The 21,045-nt window shown below is 32.1% G+C and overlaps 1 protein-coding gene across 1 annotated transcript in view; it reads left to right on the top strand.

Moving 5' to 3' along the window:
* Positions 1–204: 204 nt before the first annotated feature.
* LOC124538926 overlaps positions 205–21,045 on the top strand; it is a 54,979-nt gene continuing 34,138 nt past the window's right edge. Inside the window, exons 1-4 of the mRNA XM_047116196.1 lie at positions 205–451; positions 16,902–19,303; positions 19,393–19,457; positions 19,739–19,926. Coding sequence (XP_046972152.1) covers positions 16,909–19,303; positions 19,393–19,457; positions 19,739–19,926 — 2,648 coding nt within the window. The 5' untranslated portion in view covers positions 205–451; positions 16,902–16,908. The remainder of the gene's footprint in view (positions 452–16,901; positions 19,304–19,392; positions 19,458–19,738; positions 19,927–21,045) is intronic.

The following is a 21,045-nucleotide window of genomic DNA, read 5'->3' as shown; positions in this document are numbered from 1 at the left end:
CGGTTATCACGATCAAGCCGCGAAGATAACCCGCGAAAAACAATGAACCGGTAAAAAGAAAAAAAAAAGAAGTTGCCCCCGACATCTTTGGGGTTCCGCCTTCACAATACATCGTCCGTCTCGTTCGCACGTACTACATTATCCTACGTGTAACAGGGATGTAAAAAACGTGGCAAATGTCACGGTGTCCCCAGGTAAGTTTCTTTTTGAATTTATTCGGACGCCGGCTTTGCGCGGGAAAGCACGTGTTTCGATGCGGAATTTTTCAAACTTTATGAAGTTTACGATAGTTGTTGTTTAAAAGTTTTTAATAAGTGAATGGATTCTTGTGTTTTACGCATTTCTACGGGACTGGTGATGAAATGTGTTTTAATGTGATGAGATATTGTATGTGAAGGATCCTTTTGTATTGTGCATAAGGATTATTCTTCTTAAGGCGGGAATAGTATCGGTAAGGATTAAAGGAACCCCTCCTATTGAATATATTCATAATAATGTCATCTGCAAGTTTTCCAATCGCATATTTTTATTATATGAAGGACAGAAATCAGATCCCTTTAATGTGCATATAAAAACTTTTTGAATTCTTATAAAGTATAATTTTTTTTTTTATTTATTAAATAAAATATTTTTAATATTGTAAATGATGTTTGTAAGAGTATATAATATAATGAATTAAATTAATGGTGTTTTGGAAAAAACGTGATTAAATTTTTTTTCTCAAAATTGTTTAGCTACTAATAAAGAAATATTTTAATAAATTAAAGTATATTAATATTATACTCAAACTATATAAAAAATTAAAAATGATAAAAAGATTCTAAATTCAAAACATCGAAGCGTTTTACATTTTTTTTTTCTTTCTAAATCGAACTATTAATCTTCGTTCCCAATTTTGAAACTGACAAAATGTTCATAGAAATATTTCGAATGCAACCTTTTTACTCATACCTCCTTTATTGGTTTAGGTCCAGGGACATCATTTGTAAAGGACGTAGGTATAGGGTATAATAAATACATCGTTCTTTATTCAAACTAAGACATTTAAAAAAAGTAGGAAATTTATACTTATTCTATTTTAGCGAAATTATTTAAATATTGTTTTCTTTAAACTTGAACGCGATTGTAATCAAATGTAAATTTAATTGTAATTAGTTATGAGGCGTCGTAGTTTTAACAAGTTTAATTTATTACAATTATCTCAACGGGAGAGCTGAGTTTCGCCTGGTAATAGGACATTAGTATGCCAGTATTTTGCTGCATTCATTTTATAGAGTTGCAATATCTAATAGTAATAATGAATTGCTATTTTATTTGAAAATGCAAAAGTTTCTTATTTTTATAAGTAATTGATGAAAACTTGATTGGTTTATGTGTTATTTCCCTGTTTTTTTATTATATCTGATTTATTAAATATATAAATTACGCTAATTTATTGTAAATCTATTTGTCGAGAGCGATATACTCATAAATTTTGAATCAAATAACTATTAAATGTAATATTATACTTGCAACATTAAACCTCCTTTAATTAAAATATAGATTAAAAATTCTCTCAAAATAACTTTTAATAACCTATAAATTGCAATGACATTTATGAAAATTTTATCATGCTGACCCTACGCTTAAAATTGCACATATACAAATCAAAAGTCAATTGAGTGTAAGATTTAAAAAAAAAACTTCATAAGGGCCCTTACACACTCTCATAACGAGAACACAATAAAACAAAGGATCATAACAACCACTTCTCACGCACTCGAATATATCAAGCTCACCTTCAAGGGTCAGTTATGCCTTTAATTAGTGCTAGAAAGAGATAAATATACGTACTTTACAAATGTTGGAAAGAGAGGTCGGAGTAAATAGATTATAATAACGCACCCCGCAGTTAGCGGACCGTGCGGATTTTTTTGCACGAAACTCCATATATATATTTTTTAATTTCTCTTGTGAGAATCAAGCTTTACAGTCTAATGGTTTTACTCCGTTAAGTTTTTTTTTTTTTTTTAGTAAATTTATCATGAGAAAAATTATAAGAATTTTCCGTTAAACCAACATTAGGTATAATAAATATAATCTTGATTAAATATTATAATTCAATTGTCTTAAACGAATGCAACGATAATAAAATTAAATGAATAAATAATTAGGAAGATAACATATTCTGAGACATTTTCATTGTGGAAATCTTCTATTGTTTTTAAATATATTGAATAAAAATGCTTAGATTAATTTAAAAACGTTGCTTAGATGTGGATCACTGAACTCTACCACGTAAACAATTCTTAAGGTTTCTTACTTATATAACAGAGCACAATACAAAATATGAAATTAACTAATATTACAACTAAGCTCTGAAATAACTCGAGTGAGCTTTAAAACGGTGCCTTGGTTAAGACTTAAGATTAAATCAATATTTTATGATGCTTCATTTAGCACATTTAATTTTATTTAATCTTCATATGGAAATACGTGAAGTCAAAGAAAGCTTTTAAAATGATGCAATTTAATCATATTAAATTGGTAATAAATTTAAGTAAGAATAAACAAATGCAATTAATTTTTAAACCCACTTCAAGGCATGCACCCCTGTGTATTCAGCCATTAGAAGATGTCACAGACAAACAATGAAACAAATCTTAGATACAAAAGAGTTTTTGTTAATATTAATCATTTGCATTGTAAAAGGAAATTATATTTAAATCATATGGATTTAAAGTCTAAATTTGAATGTTTTGTTTGTAATAAATACACAAGATGTATAATTACATTTAAACAAATATAGGCTCTGTATCAATGGGTATAAAAGTCAAAATGATTTGTATTTTGTTTATTAATTAATAACGATTTGCACTCGCCATCACTTAACACTTCCTTATTTCATCCAGTTTTCAAACTGTCTTATGAAATGTGATTGTTATTATAATATATTTTTTATTACTAGCGCGCATCAAATTGTATATTCGAGGGGTAAAATATTTGAATAATATATCCGAAAATATATTCGACTTATAGGCTTATGTTAATTTCATAACATAACTTACATGCGGTAGCGCTTCTAAGCTTATGTAAGTACCACAAGTTGGTATATCGGTTTAAAGTTATTTCTCATAAAAACATAAAGTTCACTAACAATGAGGTATAATCAATATTTTTAATAGGATATTATACCTCTTGAAATCTTGAAGTAAACATTTGTAAATAACGCTTCATTAATTCTTTATTTATCTTTGATTTGAAAACATTATTTTTTAACATAAATGGCATTAAACAATATTTTCACCATTGTAATCAAAGGTACAAGAATTTATCATTTTTAGCTCTGCGGTTAAAGTACAGTCGGGGTAAGAAAAGGTTCGTCACCTTAAGATCTATTTTCGTGTGCTCAGTATGAGCGATTATCTGTTTTACCGATTGAGAATGACATATTGTGTCGCAATGATTTGATTCAAAAGGTACTAAGAGTTAAAGACTTGATAAAGAAATTTGAAAACTGACGAAAGTTTTCTTACTCTGACTGTACGTAAGAAACCTTTTTTTTTAAACAATATCTATAGGCAAATGTGACCATCAAATGATGCATCAAGCTGCGTCCACTGATACATTTTTAAAACGAAATGAGCAACGTACTTATATAAATTTTTATCAGTCTTTTAATTCCCTCAATGTAAGGATTTCTTTTGCTCACACAGTTGGATATAAAAGTAATTTAATCGCTCCGTTACACAAGTTAAAATGACCACAAACAACATAATTGAATGAGGATGTCTTGTTATAAATTTAAACAAAACTCGTTTTAATTGCCAAGGCATAATAACAGTAAACACGGTCTAACTCATTAACAAAATTAATACTGATTCATATGAAGTCATCTTTTCTCACGGCCCCGAGAGCGGAAGCTAATGTGATAAAAAATTAAAAAAAAACAACAAAAAGTACAAAGGGTGATCGTCCTGGGTCCAAATTAACTGATACGAATCATACATGTTCCGATTTGCTGACTTTTTAATACGACTGTCCTAGTTTCACGATATTCATCAATTCGTAATTCAAACTTATATAATTAAAGTTAAAATAAGTATAAAACCTTCTTAGTCACAACCTTCACGAGAATGGTGACCACATAATTATTAGTGAGCTGAAATGCTTGCAATGTATCTCGTGAGATGAAGTAAAACAGTGTGTAGACAATGGAACAGCGACTAATAAAACTCTAAGTAGAATGCCTTTTCCAGCCGAGTTACCATTAAAATCTATGTCAGAACAGAATGTCATTTTTAGTTGTACTGCAAAAGATCGAGCGATTTTTTAAGTTATCTGCCTGAGTGGAATTCAAATTTGGAACGTCCAAAAAGTCGCGTTCAAAATATTAATTGTAATTTGGTTTCCACAGATCATAAAATAGGAATCGTAGACGATTTAACGTAAGAAACGTTCGGTAAATACCCGTAAAAAGACCAAACGGATTTTAAAATATTTTAAGAAGTATTCCGTTCATGATAGAAGAAGTTACGAAGAATACGATGTGAAGATAGTATTAAGTCCAAAATTAAAGAAATTTCTTGAGACAAAGGTATCATCGAAATTGTAAGGGTTCAATTTTAACTAAAAATTATTACGTGACAAAACTTTTATCATTTGAGAGGATGCCATCCAAGATTCCTTTAAGACTCAAATACTTGATCGTAAAACATGAAGAATCAATAATGAATGATCTTGCAGAACGTTAAATTTCTCATATTGTTCTGGTCTGAATATCTGCGATATGTCATTCTTGTAAAAAAAATCTTGTCGTTTTATGTGAAGTATCCAGTTCATTTCAATGATATTTTCTTTCAACTTCCTTGTACCTTATAGTACAGTACAGACAGTAATAGCCTGTAAATTTCCCACTGCTGGGCTAAGGCCTTCTCTACCATTAAGGACAGGGTTTTGGAACATATTCCACCACGCTGTTCCAATTCGGGTTGGTGGAATATATACGTGGCAGAATTTCAATGAAATTAGACAAATTAAGTTTTCCTCACGATGTTCTCCTTCACCGCCGAGCACGAGATGAATTATAAACACTAATTAAGCACATATAAATAGTGGTGCTTGCCTGGGTTTGAACCCGAAATCATCGGTTAACATGTATTGCTGCATTTTTATTGAAAGGATTATCTGTTGCTTTCTGAGTGACAGTAACAGTAATAGGAGTACTATTTATTTTATGAATGAGGTCATTATTATCGCAAGATCGTATCTTGCTTCCTGTAATTTCATTGCTCTAGGCGCCAAAAAAATTCGCATGGCAATTATATTTAAGTTGTAGTTATTGCTTAAATATGTTATGACTTCATTATATTTTGATTTTTTGCGTATATGTATTTTATAGGTCGAAGCATATTTTCTTTAAATAGTAATTAATTTGATTAATTTCATAAATATATCAATTGCTTAAACAATTTGCAGTCAGGTCTCACGCGAATATTCTTATCTGAATTATCATAATATTTTAAGTTAAAAACAATTAGCTATTCTTTAATTCGTATAAATTTTTGTATAACCTAATCTTTAAAAAAATGGATTTTACCACTAATTAATAATTGTAATTGTTAATTGTTTTTGAGTTCAGTAGCATGGTAGTACAGAGAATCGTTGGTAAGTTTTTGTATGTAACTGTAAGTCAAAAAATTAAAATAAAACATTCATTCATTTTAAATGTAATCTATATTAATATTATAAATGATGAAGTAACTGTCTGTCCGTCTCTTAGTCGTTCAAACCGCTGAACCGAATTTCATAAAATTTGAAGATGAAAATTCCAAGAAAGGACATAGGATACTCTTTTACCTAACACATGATAATCAACACCCTACCTATCAACGAGAGCAGAGCCGCGAGCTACTACTAGTATTATTTAATGTATCTTATAATTATTTAATGTAACCATATCTTATTAAAGTCGTTACGCCCGAAGGATTATATTATTTCTACGTACTAAATCATTATTGTATAGAATTGTTTAATTTATAGCTCGGTATAGAAGTTTTAAATTTTATTACTCGTCATTTCGTATCAATACTACCTTATCGTTATACAAACAAGATCCCTCAATTAATATTTGTATGACACTATTAATGTTATTCAATTTTCAACTGTATGTCTCAGCTTTAAAGTTCATTTTACCGTGTAGTGGTTAACTCCTGATGCATAGTCTTGATACATAATAGTCTGTATGGTGAGCGTAATAAGAATTATTTCTTGATACTTGTATCTTCCCCAGGTGTTTTGGCTATAAATCACCCTGCTTGGCCTCCTGACCTCCGGGTTTCGAGGATTAGGGGATTGGTTCCCAGGACCTTACAAGGTGCACTAATTTGTTTAGCAGTTAAAAATGAAGTTTTATACTCGACAGAATTAAAACCCACAGACTTTTTCACAACCGGTCAACTTTTGTACATATAATAGTTTAAAAATGATTTTTATTTTATATGAAGTATAACCTTTTTAGAATTTATTTAATACAAAGGAAATTTAATTTAAAAAAAGAACAAATTTGTACTGACATTTATGTTTGTAATAATTTTAAGGCGACTGCCCTAAGGTGGGATCTTAAATTTATTGTAAATGGTACTTAAGATAAGCATGTTCGTTGTGTTATTTTAGTGCGAATCATCAACCTCTTGCAAAACAGCTGATTTTATCTTTTGATAATACGTTGGCAGTTCTTAAAATGACAGTCCGATAACAATCAAAGGCATAAGTATGAGAAAATAAAATACATTAGTCACAAAACCAACGGTTTTTAAAATCAGAACAGGATTGGCACAATATTTAAAACGTTCTAGAACACGTTCTTTTTTTTAAACTATTTTAAAGTAGACAATAGTTCTTTTTTTGCGAATAGTGAGCTAAGGAATAGAGCTGCAAGTCCCAACAATGAAATATCGACTGTCAAGGGGTGTACGAGTACGTAAAAAAATAAAAAATAAATACAATAAGTATTTGACGTATATTACCGTTACAGTTAATAATGTAATCGTTAAAGATTTACTTGAGATAATAAAAATTTAACGGCTCTATTATTGAGTTACGATTTTCTCTTTAAATGATCTCCTGGCATACTGTACACGTGACAAGCATTGATTTAACTTTGCAACTTTTATGGGCCATTAGATCTTTCATTACTTTTTTTATGATATTTTTATAATCTGTTCCGAAGAATAAAATATCTTAATCTGAATAGCTTTGTATGAAACGATTGTTATCTTTCAATACCAGCAAAAGTAAAAATTATTTCTTAATAAAGACGTCTTTTCATCATTAGCCGGATAGAGGAAACGAATGAAATGAAAATCAATTTGTAAATATTAAATACAAAGAAAACTAATATAGTAAACCGTATTAGTCATATAATATTTACAAATGATTTGTCTTAATTTTCTATGAACGATGGCATTTTGATATAAGACCAGTGTGCTAGTAATACGAAATGATTTAAAAAAAACAACTATTCGATTGACATATGAGTACTTCATGAGGACTGATAACAATAAAATCAGAAGTACGTCTTATTCCCTTGCTAAACCAATAAATAACGTATAAATACGTGTCAATACTCTGCAAAGTTATTTTTAAATCCATCCCTATCATGTATAATATAGTTAGTGCTTCAAATAGTTATGTATGTATGTATTATTTATTGAATAAACTTCGAAGCTAATATTATAATAATATATAGGCTAATAATAACGAAAGCAAGGAATCCAATATAGCCCGCCCCTCGATATCGCGTCGTAAATTTCCCATAGCGCAAGTCTTGAGGTATTGTAGTCGAAAATAAATCATAGCATTTAAATGAAAGGTCTTTGAAAAAAAAATGTAGATCGCAATACCAATCTAACGTATTCCACGACAGTTCGTATAATAAAGTTCGCTTAACGAAAGCACAGATTAAAAATAAAATAAAAAATAAAACCAGGTACAGACAGCTGCGAAGTGACCTTACGAACTCTAAGGGCGCATCTACATTGTCCCGAAATTTTGCACACTTCCTCAAACAACAAAAGGTATCCCAGAGGTTAACAATAGCGGGAAGATTCTGGAGCTGCTCCAGATTGCATAACAATTATTATTATTGTTACTCCAATTTCTTGGGTTTAAATAGAGCGATTGTGAAGAGAACAATGCTCCCAATTTGGTAGCTAAGGGCATATGACATCGGTACATCTGCTTTTCGCATCAAATCATCTTAAATTAAAAAGTAACTCGACACTGGCTGGAACATTTTTTTGTATTTTAAAAATAGAAAATATACAATGAAATTTCAATTATTAAAAAAATTGAGATGTTTAAAATATTCGAATTTATTTTGTGTAGTTCCAAAATATTTTATGAAAACTCGGTGAATTTAATATTCAAATTTATTAACAGAACATACATTAACAACCATAAATTGCAGCCAATTTAACTCTTAATTACAATTGATATATATGTAAATTTGTCTCGACCTAAGTTTGGACCTACGATCTATTTTTACTAGACATTAAGTAATAACACGTATTTACAAAATTCCACCAGTAAACTATTAAATAAATTCTGACTTATTATGTAACACTTAATAGTTTTGAGTTCTTAAATTACCAAATAGTGACAAATATTACCAAATAAAACTATAACCCGTCAAATTGAATGCCTATTTGAAGAAAGTTATCATACCTTACGCAGAGCTTGTCGCGACAGCTGTGTTGGGACATTTTATTAGCCTGGATCTTATAAACGTTACGACACATATTTATATAATATCATGTTTTAAAATCAATATTTTTATCATTGAACATTGATCAGTATATGTTCTTAAACTATTTTCCAATACGATATAAAAAAAAAAAAACAATCTTTACAATGTTACAATTTCGTGAATATAAAATTACATTAAACATTGATTATTATCTATTATTAATATCTGTGTTTGACTTTGATTCAGTTTTGCAAAAAGAACTAAATATTCTACTTCATAAAAAAGAACGAATTTAATAATCTAATAAGGGGGTAACACTAAAACTCCGTACTAATATTGCGGCAACTGTATGGCTCTGCAGGCCATATGGCAACATTTATAGATAAATATCATAGATAACGTTATATGAACATATTGTTATGACGTTAACAAGCAACACACGTTAGATCCCTGGATGATTTTCTTGTCTATGTATGCTTAATATAAATTTAATTTAATAAATAAATTATACTTAGATATTTCTAGAGGTCATAACAAAAAATAGTATTATACAAATATCTATGCTTAGTTTTCAATATACAGAATTATTCAAGACGATGGTTAACATATTTAAATAATAATTATAATACATGCATATTATACAAGTAGAGAATCTTCAATGTAAACGCTTTAAGTTACGTAAAAAGGCTCGTTTATACACTTATATACAGATTAAAAAAGTAGTCGCAGCGTTTGAAAATTTCAAGCTACCCAAGAGAGAGAGAGACTTCGTAAATCATATTTTTTAGTTAGAAATATGTATGAGATGGTGTTTAGGATTCCGTTTATAAATAAAATATCAATGTTACATTCATTTCTGATGGCTACCCAACGGATACAGGGCTAGTATATTATAAAATCCTAGTGAGTTATATCGACTATTCACCAACAAGAATACCACAAAACATTCGAAATCTGAGCCAATTAGAACGCATCAATTTTATGCCAAATTTCGAAAAAAAAATATATACATTTATAGAGACGTAGATCAATAATAAGGATGATATCATACTTTTCCATTACCTTACTTAAATAACCACGTACGTGATTTCTTAACGATAGAAGGACGGTAGACTCATCTGAGATTGAGTGATAATCTCCTACTTGGTGGTAGGGCTTTGTGCAAGCCCGTCTGGGTAGGTACCACCCCCTCATCAGTTATTCTACTGCCAAATAACAGCACTCAGTATTGTTGTGTTCCGGTTTGAAGGGTGAGTGAGCCAGTGTAATTATAGTCACAAGGGACATAACATCTTAGTTCCCAAGATTGTTGGAACATTGACGATGTAAGGAATAGTTAATATTTCTTACAGCGTCATTGTGTATGGGTGATGGTGACCACTTACTATAAGGTGGTTCATATGCTCGTCCGCCAACGTATACCTTAAAAATTTTATTAGTAGAGTAGTAGAGAGTAGAGTATTCCGCACCGCGAATGCACCTTAAACCATTCAATTTCTATAACTCGCTCCCCTTACGGAAGGAGGCAGTATTTATTGATGTTTGGCAGTACCGTGATGAGTGGGTGATATGAGTAAAGAAAACAGAACCTTACCACCATTTCATTAAAGCTTAAATTCGAAACTTAAGCGCCAGCGCAAATATAGAAAAAAGAAACAAGTGGTACTTTTCTTATTAATGAATTAAACGCTTTAAATATTATTATATATTGAGTTACTAACACGGTGATAGCGAAAAAAGATATAATAAAAATACTACATCTTACAACATACAATCAATCAGAACCCTATTAAAGAGAATAAAAGACACATAATCTTAAAATGTCACATATGACCTTATGGAATGAGAATATCGTAAAGGCTTAAAAAAATCGTATTAACAGTGAAAGCGTTGTTAATTACAAATGAACTAAGCTGCAAGAAAATGTACTTTATAAAATATACACTGGTAGCGATAAATGCATTAATTTACGTTGTAGCAATCGGGATTGTAATTAGAGCCACTTATCGAGTGTAGGGGGTGGCAGCTGCGTTGACTTCAATTACTACAAATTCTTAGGGCATGTTCACACTAGTATTATGTTTCGTGTACACTATTTCACGTTTCTCTTAATAACAAATATTTTAATCTATACTTATAATATTATTGCGAAATTAGCTCTGTTTATTTGTGTGTATTTCTGTCTATCTTTTAGTTGCTCTTTGATGGTCAAACTGAATCGAATTTGAATAAATGTGTTATGACAATCTTTTTCAACATCTAGTGTAAAATATAACAGTGAAACTGATACAAAAATGACGTAAGTGACACTTACATTTAAAATCCACCAATAGCTGGCGGTTCTATTTTCAAAATTATCGTAACAAACTGTTTAATTAATTGTGTGTGCATTTATGTAAAATTAAAGTAACGACTCTTAAGCCATTTCTACTCAACTCTACTTCATAGTGAGGCAGATAAATATGTAGCATAATTAATTATATACATATTTTTGTAATCCTTATATATTTATTGTGTTGTATTGTATTTTGAATGTGTTTTAAAAGTTGATACAGTTAATAAAAATATCACTAATGCATGCATTGCACGAGACGCTACTTATAAAATACTAGTTGTTGCCCGCTGCTTCGCTCGCGTTTTAGGGGTTTTGGTAAAAGAAAGTAGCTTATGTCCTTACTAGGAGTTTAAGTTTACTTCATACCAAATTTCATCAAATTCGGTTTAAAGGTTTGGTCGTGAAAAAGCGTCAGACAGACAGAGTTACTTTTACATTTATAATAGTATAAAAGTATAGATGTCGATGGAAAATGTGTACTTGTATATACAAATTGACATATGCATCCTTTACGAGGAAGGGAACGATACAAGGATCAAATAAACAAATAATCCAAGTACAGACAGCAAAACACGCGGTCTGTCTTAATGCAGGGCGCAGGTGGTGTAGAACCCCTAGCATTGGGGGCCATGGCGATATTGGTCAAGACTTGGATCATTGAAACTTTTTTTTGTAGATCGCCAAAGATTGAGTATACGTTCTTACATTGTCTTAGTGCATTAAGTAAATAAAGCAAGAAAATACAAATTAATATATATTTGTTAAGGTTATTAATATATTTTAGTGAAATAAATAATATTTCGTAATTTCATAACATGTATTTTTGTTCAATTTTAATGACATAACTGCGTAATAATGACGTTGATAAGGAACTACATTATAAAAAAGGATACGACAGTTACTTTATTAAAAAAATAATTAATTCATTAAACGTGAAGTCGTCCCTTTGGGAGTGTACAGGTCGGTACTATTTCTTCTACATAAGCAAAAATTAATAGACCGGAATAACCCAATACGATCCCTAAAGGGTCGCTAAATTGAGAAATGACATGATATTTTCTGTTACTACTTCTGGGTCTATAAATTGACTCAGCGTAGTTGCAACCACAGTTTACATACACAATTTGTACTCGTACTTTTTGCAATATGTAGTTGGATTGTGGTGACCACTTTCCATGATGTGGTTAATTTGCCCATGAGCTTTCCCGTGTATTATAATGGTAAAATACCATAGTCAGAATTGCTATTCAATGGGGAAATCATGCTTGGACTGTAGTCGTTTAAAATGTGTACAGTAATTATTTTTAAACGACATCAAGTAAGCAATATTTATTGTTTTTTTTACTGTTTGTTACCTCAGACCTATATTATGAACCCTTTTAGGAAATTATTAATCGTTTCAAAGGATACAGTTTTAGTTTCATCCTATTTTAATTTAAAGGAAAAATATCAACCTTAAAGGTGCAAATATCGGAATGGAAAATGTATATGCACTCGAATTTCAATTAGAATATATTTTTTAAAATGTTGTGTGCAATTTTATAGTATAACTCTACGTGCTGATATTTTTATCCCTGAAAACGTAACCTATCCTGAAAATGACGGAAGGTAATCAACTACAAATATAAGAATATTAAAATTCGAACGCAAAACCAAGAAAATATTGAAATGACAATAGTTCAGTAGTTGATGACCCACAACAACTTAAAAAACAGTAAAGTACAATACATAAAAAATACCTCATTTACTCGAGCGTAAAACCGCGGAATATTTCACAATTTATGTGTATATATTATTCAAATGAAGTCCTCGTAATTCGGGAAACAGTCAATAGAAACGGGGTGCAAACAGACATACTGGACGATATGAATTATTTATGAATGAGCGCCACCTGCCGCCAACTGGCGACAAACATTATTTGTCAATATAAAAAAAAACATTATGTCCTTCCTAGTTCTACTACAAACTAATTCTAGAAGCACTAGTAGATAATTTTCTTTCTTTTTTCATAAATGAAAATAATTATAATTTCCATCAATCACGGTACGCCTAGAACAACATATAGTACGGTACTAGAAAATGAAATGATCTATTTTGACATTTGCTTTATAATATTAAAGTTTTTAAAGAAGATTATGTTCCAATAATACTAAACGATAATACTAAAAATTCGATACAAATTTGTTCTGATTACTAATTTCCTGGTCCTTCTAGTATGGGATATATTTTCCAAGTGCGGTAGCTTTATTTTTCTTGTCAAACGACGAATCATTTTGAATAAAGATTCTTTTGTTTGCTTCACTGCTAAAAAAAGTCTTAGTTATTCAATAATATCTAACACTTATTTTATTAAAAGTAATTTCTAAAAAACTAACAAAAAGTTTATTGGTTAATAGAGATTGATTCAGAAAAGTACTCAATTATGAAAAACAGATTACCAATACCTTTAAAAACAATCGCAATTTCATAACTGAATGCTGAGGAACTAATGTTATCCATCAATTGTATTGACGATTAAAATACTTCACGCAACATGAGAATCGCGATGTTCTCAAAGATCATTTACAATTAGTTCATTGTGCATTACGTTCGCGCACTTGAGTCTTAAAAGAACCTGGGTTGGCAACTCGATGATAATAAACGTGTGACATAATAACTGTTTGCAGACTTTTTCACCGAAATGCGAATCCTTACAATTACGATGAAGCAATTGTCACAAGCGTGTTCCCTAAATAAATGCAGCGGACTTAAGATCGCTACATCTTCCCTTATCGAACGGTATACTTCTTGAAAACGTTACAAGTATCCGTCTTGGCGCAAGCCGGTTGTTCTTTTCACGGACGTTTCTAGATACGCTCAATCGTCTACAATACCTATTTCGAAAGCTATTAAGTTCAAATTTACTCGATGAAGTTACAATAGATATTTTTAATGTGACTCTCGGACGTTCCGAATTCGAATTCCGCTAAAACTCGTTCCGTTTCATTCAGACGAATGTCGTTGACGCTCAGCACGTACCATACAATTGTAAATTTGAATTTTTCGATAATCCAAACCTTATTCCGTTATACGTTCGGAAATTTCTTACAATCGAACTGCAAAGTAACCTATGTCGTTCAATAAGAAACTTTTTGTTTGCGACCCCATGTTTCCCGAGTCGAGACGTGCATTCGATATTAAAAAATGCTCCGGGAGAAATCTTAAATTCAATAGTAATTTGAAAAGCAAGGGAGAGGATAATGGACCAAGTTGTACGCCCTGTTTTTGCGGTGTTGTATTTAGTTCGCGAATTCTTCAGGGTCGTTTTGTGTACACACTGGTTTCTGAGCGCAGCATGTGTCTGTCAGACTATGGCGGGTACAAAGCGCGCCAAGATTCTAATTACACAGTCAATTTGGTACAGCGGGAAATATGAATTATTGCCTCGGCGTAACCGAGATGAAATCGGCCATATTTGAATTCCAACAAAGGTTTTTGTGAATTTCAAGGCAGGAGTTTGCATAAGAATGACTTATTAATATTATATTCGTAAGTGATTAGTTTACTTTATGGATTATAATTGAGTTGATTTAGAATTAGGGAAGTCATTTAGCCATTTCAATTGAATTTAGAAATATTAAATTACCTATGGGTTTTAATTTACCGACGATTATTAGGATTTTATTATTTGTTTAGTCCACTCATGACTTTAAAGCTTAAGACAATGGAATACAATATTATACGATATTTCCATATATTCAATTAAGCCCATACAAAAGAAATATTTATTTAACATTATAAACGAAAAATAATCAGGCTTCTAAATATATTAAGGCAGTAAAAAAATAGAAAGGACTAAAGTATGAGAAAATACAGGCGCACTTACAACCTTAGAGTTCTAATGAATGTCAGACATTTCACCAACGATTTTCCATGCTTTCCGAAACACGGACATATTCGATAGGAACACCAGCGAGACCAAAGTTTCACAAATACAGCTAAAGATATAATATCACTTACAAAAGAAAGCAAATTATGGAAGAAAGAGAAATTGGATATGTAACCCAGTTAGAGAATGAGATAGCAGTTAAAGTATAACAGTTTAACGAAATGAACAGTAACGCTTATAACCTGCCTTTAATATGTTGAGATAACGGTTCAGATGATTTAGAAATCCGTTGTGATTGTCTTAAAGTGGTTAATTGATCATACATTCCTTCATGGGATCACTGCAGTTCCAATTTGTGATGTTCCAAAACACTGTATATACCATAAACCTATTAGCAAATTAATAGCCTGTATCATATTCCTTAGTTATTTTATAGTATGTTTCGATATCTTGGAATGTGGTAAATTTATTGAGATATCGCTTGGCAATTATCTGGTATAGTCTGAATAAGGTCATTATATATTTGATAAACATTGTGAGAAACGAAAAATAATTTACACAGAGTATCAGCCGTTTCAAAATTCAGAAATACGGCTCTATGGGAAAAATTGTAGATAACTCACATTCATTGCACAATTATCGAATACAAATTACAGATATATTTTTTCCTGATGTACGTTTTAGTAATAATTTTCCTCTCATATTATTTATCTAGGAATTCACGTCATGTTTATCAAAAAACTGCTATTCATATATAACTGAACCAGAGTAGCCAATAACATAAGTTCCACCATCAAAACTTTCCAGTACATTCCTGTTACTGAAGTTTAATTTCAAAGCACTACGTTCTCAACGGTCAGCTTAATCGATGTCGTGATATCCGGGACGAATATCGACGCTCCGTGAAATTGTTTCAAGTCCAGCACTACTACGTCATAACGGATTTCGCGAGAACGTGACATATCATCTGTTTAATGGACTATGACAATGGAATATATGAAAATGTAACATCCATGAAATTTATGCTGTAGTTATAAGCGAGGCATGATAAATCTCGTTAAACGAAAATATTTTAACGTGTAAAGCAATTGAACTATCAGTATTTATAGCGACTTATTTTTTATTATCGCAGTGTATTCGGTAAAGGAAAGAAATTTGATGTAGTGTATCCTAGAATTGAGCTTAAGTCTCCTCTCCCTTCAAAGATAAGCTTCCAGCATAATTCAACGACGCTAATGCAATGCGGGTTCTTGATTCATCTGTCAGAAAATAATTAAAATTTGACACTAAAAAGTATTTTCCTGCTGAATAAAAAATATCATTATAGTATTTTTGTAGTATTCCAAATATTGTAAATACTTCGACGATACAATACAATATAATTTCAATAGTACATCAACAATAAAAGATCTCGTGAACTCGTTCCGCTCAAATTTTATAGAAAGTCCGTAGCGTCTAATGAGAGAAAACATATTGATCTACGATGCGATATTACTTGACACAATAATTCCATTCGTTGTTGTACAACTGTTCTCCTTTATTGCTAGCTGTATCGCACCATTCCACCATTTGTCACGGTAATTGATCTCAAACAAATCCCAAATAAGGTTTATGTAATTATTTTATATGTATATTTATTATTGTTAAATGCACAAATCTTTGTAATGTACAGTCAGAGTAAGAAAACCTTCGTCAGTTTTCAAATTCATTCCTGTATCAAGTCTTAAACTTAGTACTTTTTGAATCTAAACATCAAATCATTGCGACGCAATATGTCATTCTCGATCGGTAAAGCAGATTATCGCTCATAATGAGTACACGAAAATAGATGTTAAGGTGACGATCTTTTTCTTACCCCGACTGCATATATCAATATAAATTTGTCATGTTCTAAACAAAATTTTAACCAAATGATTTTGATTAAGATATTGAATATAGTTTTGATCTAATGCTGAATTCAATTGTTACAGATCAACGATGCTCAAGTGGACGGTGTATGGCAAAAAGAACCCAGACGTCCAGGTCATTAATGACGAGGGATTAAGCGATGTCGACACTTACGTGCATAAACCATATAACGATAAAGCACGGCGATCTCTAGACGCACAGACAGTTAAAAAAAGTAAAAAGCCCAGTCGGTATCAAAGAAGATCATTGGGAGCGGCTGCAAGAAAAAGTTGCTGTCAAAACGTTGATAAGGAAAACCTTAACTGTGTAGGTAACACGCCTAATCATTTTAGAGAAGGATATGTAAAGAAATCAGAAAATATTGCCTTGAAAGACGTGAGTAACATAACACCTAATTCGATGACACCCAACTTTGACAAAAGGAAATTTTATAGAAATGCTTCTAAAGAGGATATACATTCAGATTTACCTCTTACCCCTCCTACTTATAGTAGGAGAGTTAGGGAAGCAAAGAAACGAAGACTAGAAATGACTGTTTGTAATAACAACGAAGTATTTACTAGAAACAGTTGTATTTACAAATCCGAAAGGAAAATGAAGCAGGATAGAAGTTTAATAGCATCACCTAAATTAATTCATAGCGTATCTGAGCCATCTTTGAATGACCTATCAGAAAGATTGAGTGTATCATCAGAGAGCTCAAAAAATTCATTTGCGATTGTCAAAGATATCCACAACAAGAAATCAATAAGTACAACAAAAACAAACAGCGAAGGTTTAGTAGAAATTGAATATGATAAAGACTTGGTAATTAATTGCATTGAAAAACCTTTAGTAGTCGACAAAACGAAGTTAGAGAAATCTACTCTACCGATATTTGGTCATCGAATATTTACCGACAATCCCTTATATTTTACTAAAAGCGAAGATGGACCACCCAACATAAGACCCTTAAAACGTACTAGGAAAAAATCAAGTGAATTCGAAAGTTCCTTCAAATCTCCTTCAATTGATAAAAAAGATGTACACGCTTTAGTCAGAGATGGCTGTTCTCCTATTTCAATAACACCCTTATCTGTGAAATTAGCTGCTCTAAGATTTAGTACAATAAGTACTCATACTAAATCACAAAGAATCGTTGGCGACAATGATGTTTCTGATTTTTTTCCAAAGGTCGAAAACCCATTTACTATTCCAATTCGAGATGAAGAATGCTCCGCTGAAATGGAAAACAAATTCATTCAATGCAAAGAATCCTTAACAAGTGTAACGGACTCAACAGTCTCAACTACTGAAATGGGTGATGTCACATTAGAAAAAATGATTGAAGACATCATAAAAAGTACGAAAATTGTGAAATCAAAAAGAAGAATATTTAACAAAAACGTTGAGCGTAATCTTGATATTGAAGAAGAGTTGACAACTGCCCAAGCAATCAAAGATCTCTTCGTTAAACCACAGTCTGAAAATAAAACTAATTTAATTAAAGAAGCTAGATATGTTAATTTATCAAGAGAGAATTCAGTTTCACCCAAAACGACGCCTATAAAAAAGAAGGCTCCGGTTCACAGAGTAAATGAAAAATTACTTAAGAATGTACCTATCGGGGGATTTATTTTAGATGACGGCGATGGCTATAATGAAAGAGAAGTAAGAACGCCTGATAACTATGTTGATGTAAAAAAGAAACGTTCCTCTAATAGTCAAAGAAATGTTTCCCTGATGAGATCACAATCCATGAGTTTATCGACTACTGAAAGAGGTAATTTGGAACAAGTTTCATCCGAATCAACGCCTGATTTACATTCAACAATGAAAGAAAGGAACAACAGATTAAAAAGACAAAAGTGTATTCGCAGAAAAAAGTCCACAGTGAGCAATGAGAGCGCATGGAAACAAAAGCAAATGGAAAACAAATCCTCACTCGTTCTTACTTTAGAAATGGGCTTGCCGAGTCCCGCATCGGAATTACAAAACGTTTCGTTGTACGAGCCCCCTAGTACATCCTTTCATGAAATCGTTTCTGAAAAAGACTATCCACTAATGAACAATTCGATAAGATCGAACGTGTCCCATAGCAGTCTAAAGACTTACGGACCAGTACAAAACATAAGATCGAGAGAACTGTTTGGCTTAACACTAGAAAATGGAATCCCTAGTCCTATAACCCCATTACCAAATCTAAAACGATCCAGTAACGTATTTAGCGAAGAAAGAGCACACAAAACGAGCAAGCTCGGCGAAGACTTACTGCCTAATGATATTCTGACTCCGGTACTGGAACATAAAACATCGAGGCGATGTCTGACATATTCACCGGAGGAATGCAGTATAAATAGCAGTGAGGAAAAGAGACGCAGTGTTGCCAGTAATCGCTTAGAGAGGAGTGCGGATAGATTTCAATCATTAAAAGCGACAATCGATCTAGAAATCGTTACACGAAACGATATTATTGACGTGCACGGTGAGTGGTGACTATCGAAGCCTTTTCTTTGAAAAAATAATTAATAATTAAAAAAAAAGGAGATAATCATTTTATGTTTTTTTTTTCAGTTATTCGCTGTCGAGACCTTCAACGATCAACTGGCAAGGTGGATGACATCAATGCATACGCAAAGGTTCGTACTGAAACATTGTAATGCTTTTCCATGATCGAAAAATAAATTAGCTCAGTGCTGAGTATACAGTTGCGGTTACAATCCAATCTGGCAGTCTACGAGTATGTCCTTCTTTGGAGTTCTAGCTTGCTTTACGCCAATTTTTATCAAATTCGGTTCATTGGCTTGATCGTAAAAAAGCGACAGAGAGAGTTACTTTCACATTTATAATATAATTATGGATTATTACTTACTAATAATATTGCGAATTTGTAATATATATCGTTATTTCTATATTTCAGGTTGTGATCAGTGGCGTAACCGAGGACCTGAGTTTACCGTCACAGCGATCAATTTTTCAACGGACTTCTGTGCTCTATGGGAAGAGAGAGCCGGAGTTCCAGCGTCACTTGAAGCTACCACTACCGACGGCAGTCTATGACCACCAGATGCTACATATTTCGGTCTGGCATAGAGATAAGAAGTACAGGTAGGTCCATTGAAGATTACAACCCTTAATAATTTTAAAAGATTATGGTGTTCTGCCGATTCTTGTTGAAATAAGAGCCGAGATGGCCCAGTGGTTAGAACGCTTGCATCTTAACCGACGATTGCGGTTTCAAACCCAGGCAAGCACCACTTAATATACATGTGCTTAATTTGTGTTAATAATTCATATCTTGTTCGCCGCGAAGATAAACAACCTGCATGTGTCTAATTTCATAGAATTTCTGCTACATGTCTATTCTACCAACCCACATATCGCTTAAGAGACAATAATTAGTTACTATCAACTGATTTAACAGGGATAACGAATGGTGCCATTATGCATCCGCTGCAGTGCTTAAATTTTTAATATCACATCGGTTCCCGTAAAAGCTAATGAAACCGCGCCAATACCGAAACCCGATTAATTAATATTTAATGAGATTAACATAACGAATACAAAAGGCAATGTATTCACATAGAATTGTATCCAGCGAAGTATCATTAATATTACAAAAACCTCTTTCCGAAAAAAGCGAGGCTACCTACGGAATTGCGTTTTGAATTTTGTATGAAACGATCCAAAGCAATTACACCACACATTACAATCAAAAACCTAACAGACTCAAATATCCCTTGAAACGTTTTATTCTAAACTATGATATAAGTTACTGATCCCACCATTATATAAAGAGATTACCGTCATAAAAGCTCCTTGACAAACAGTAGCCGCACGAGGGAGACCGGCGTTGCTGAGTATTTTTCACTTTTCCCTGGCATTGCTTTCATACATAAGATATGGGGGGTGGTCGGAGTGACGCGGGGCGCAAGAAGTACGCGCAGACCGATCGATTCCCATTCGACGCACCCCGGCCAGTCGCGTTTCAAACTCACCCAAGTTAAGTGTCCATATTTCGGCTGTTTAGGAAAATTACGCATTGTAAAATTACTAATAAAGTGTTGTGTTACGTTGTGTTTGTGCAGTGCGATAGGAAAGGAACATCGGGCCCATAGTTAGAAAATACACTGGTAAGAGTATCACTGACGATTCCGCGCCATTTTTTATTTTATTTTAAACGCTTCACTTAGTTACATTTTGCTGATAAAAAAATTAGTTCACTAA

The sequence above is a fragment of the Vanessa cardui genome, chromosome 2 (genome assembly GCF_905220365.1).
Source record: "Vanessa cardui chromosome 2, ilVanCard2.1, whole genome shotgun sequence".
NCBI lineage: Eukaryota > Metazoa > Arthropoda > Insecta > Lepidoptera > Nymphalidae > Vanessa > Vanessa cardui.
The sequence above is the reverse complement of the archived record's forward strand: the minus strand, read 5'-3'. Positions and strand labels throughout refer to the sequence as shown.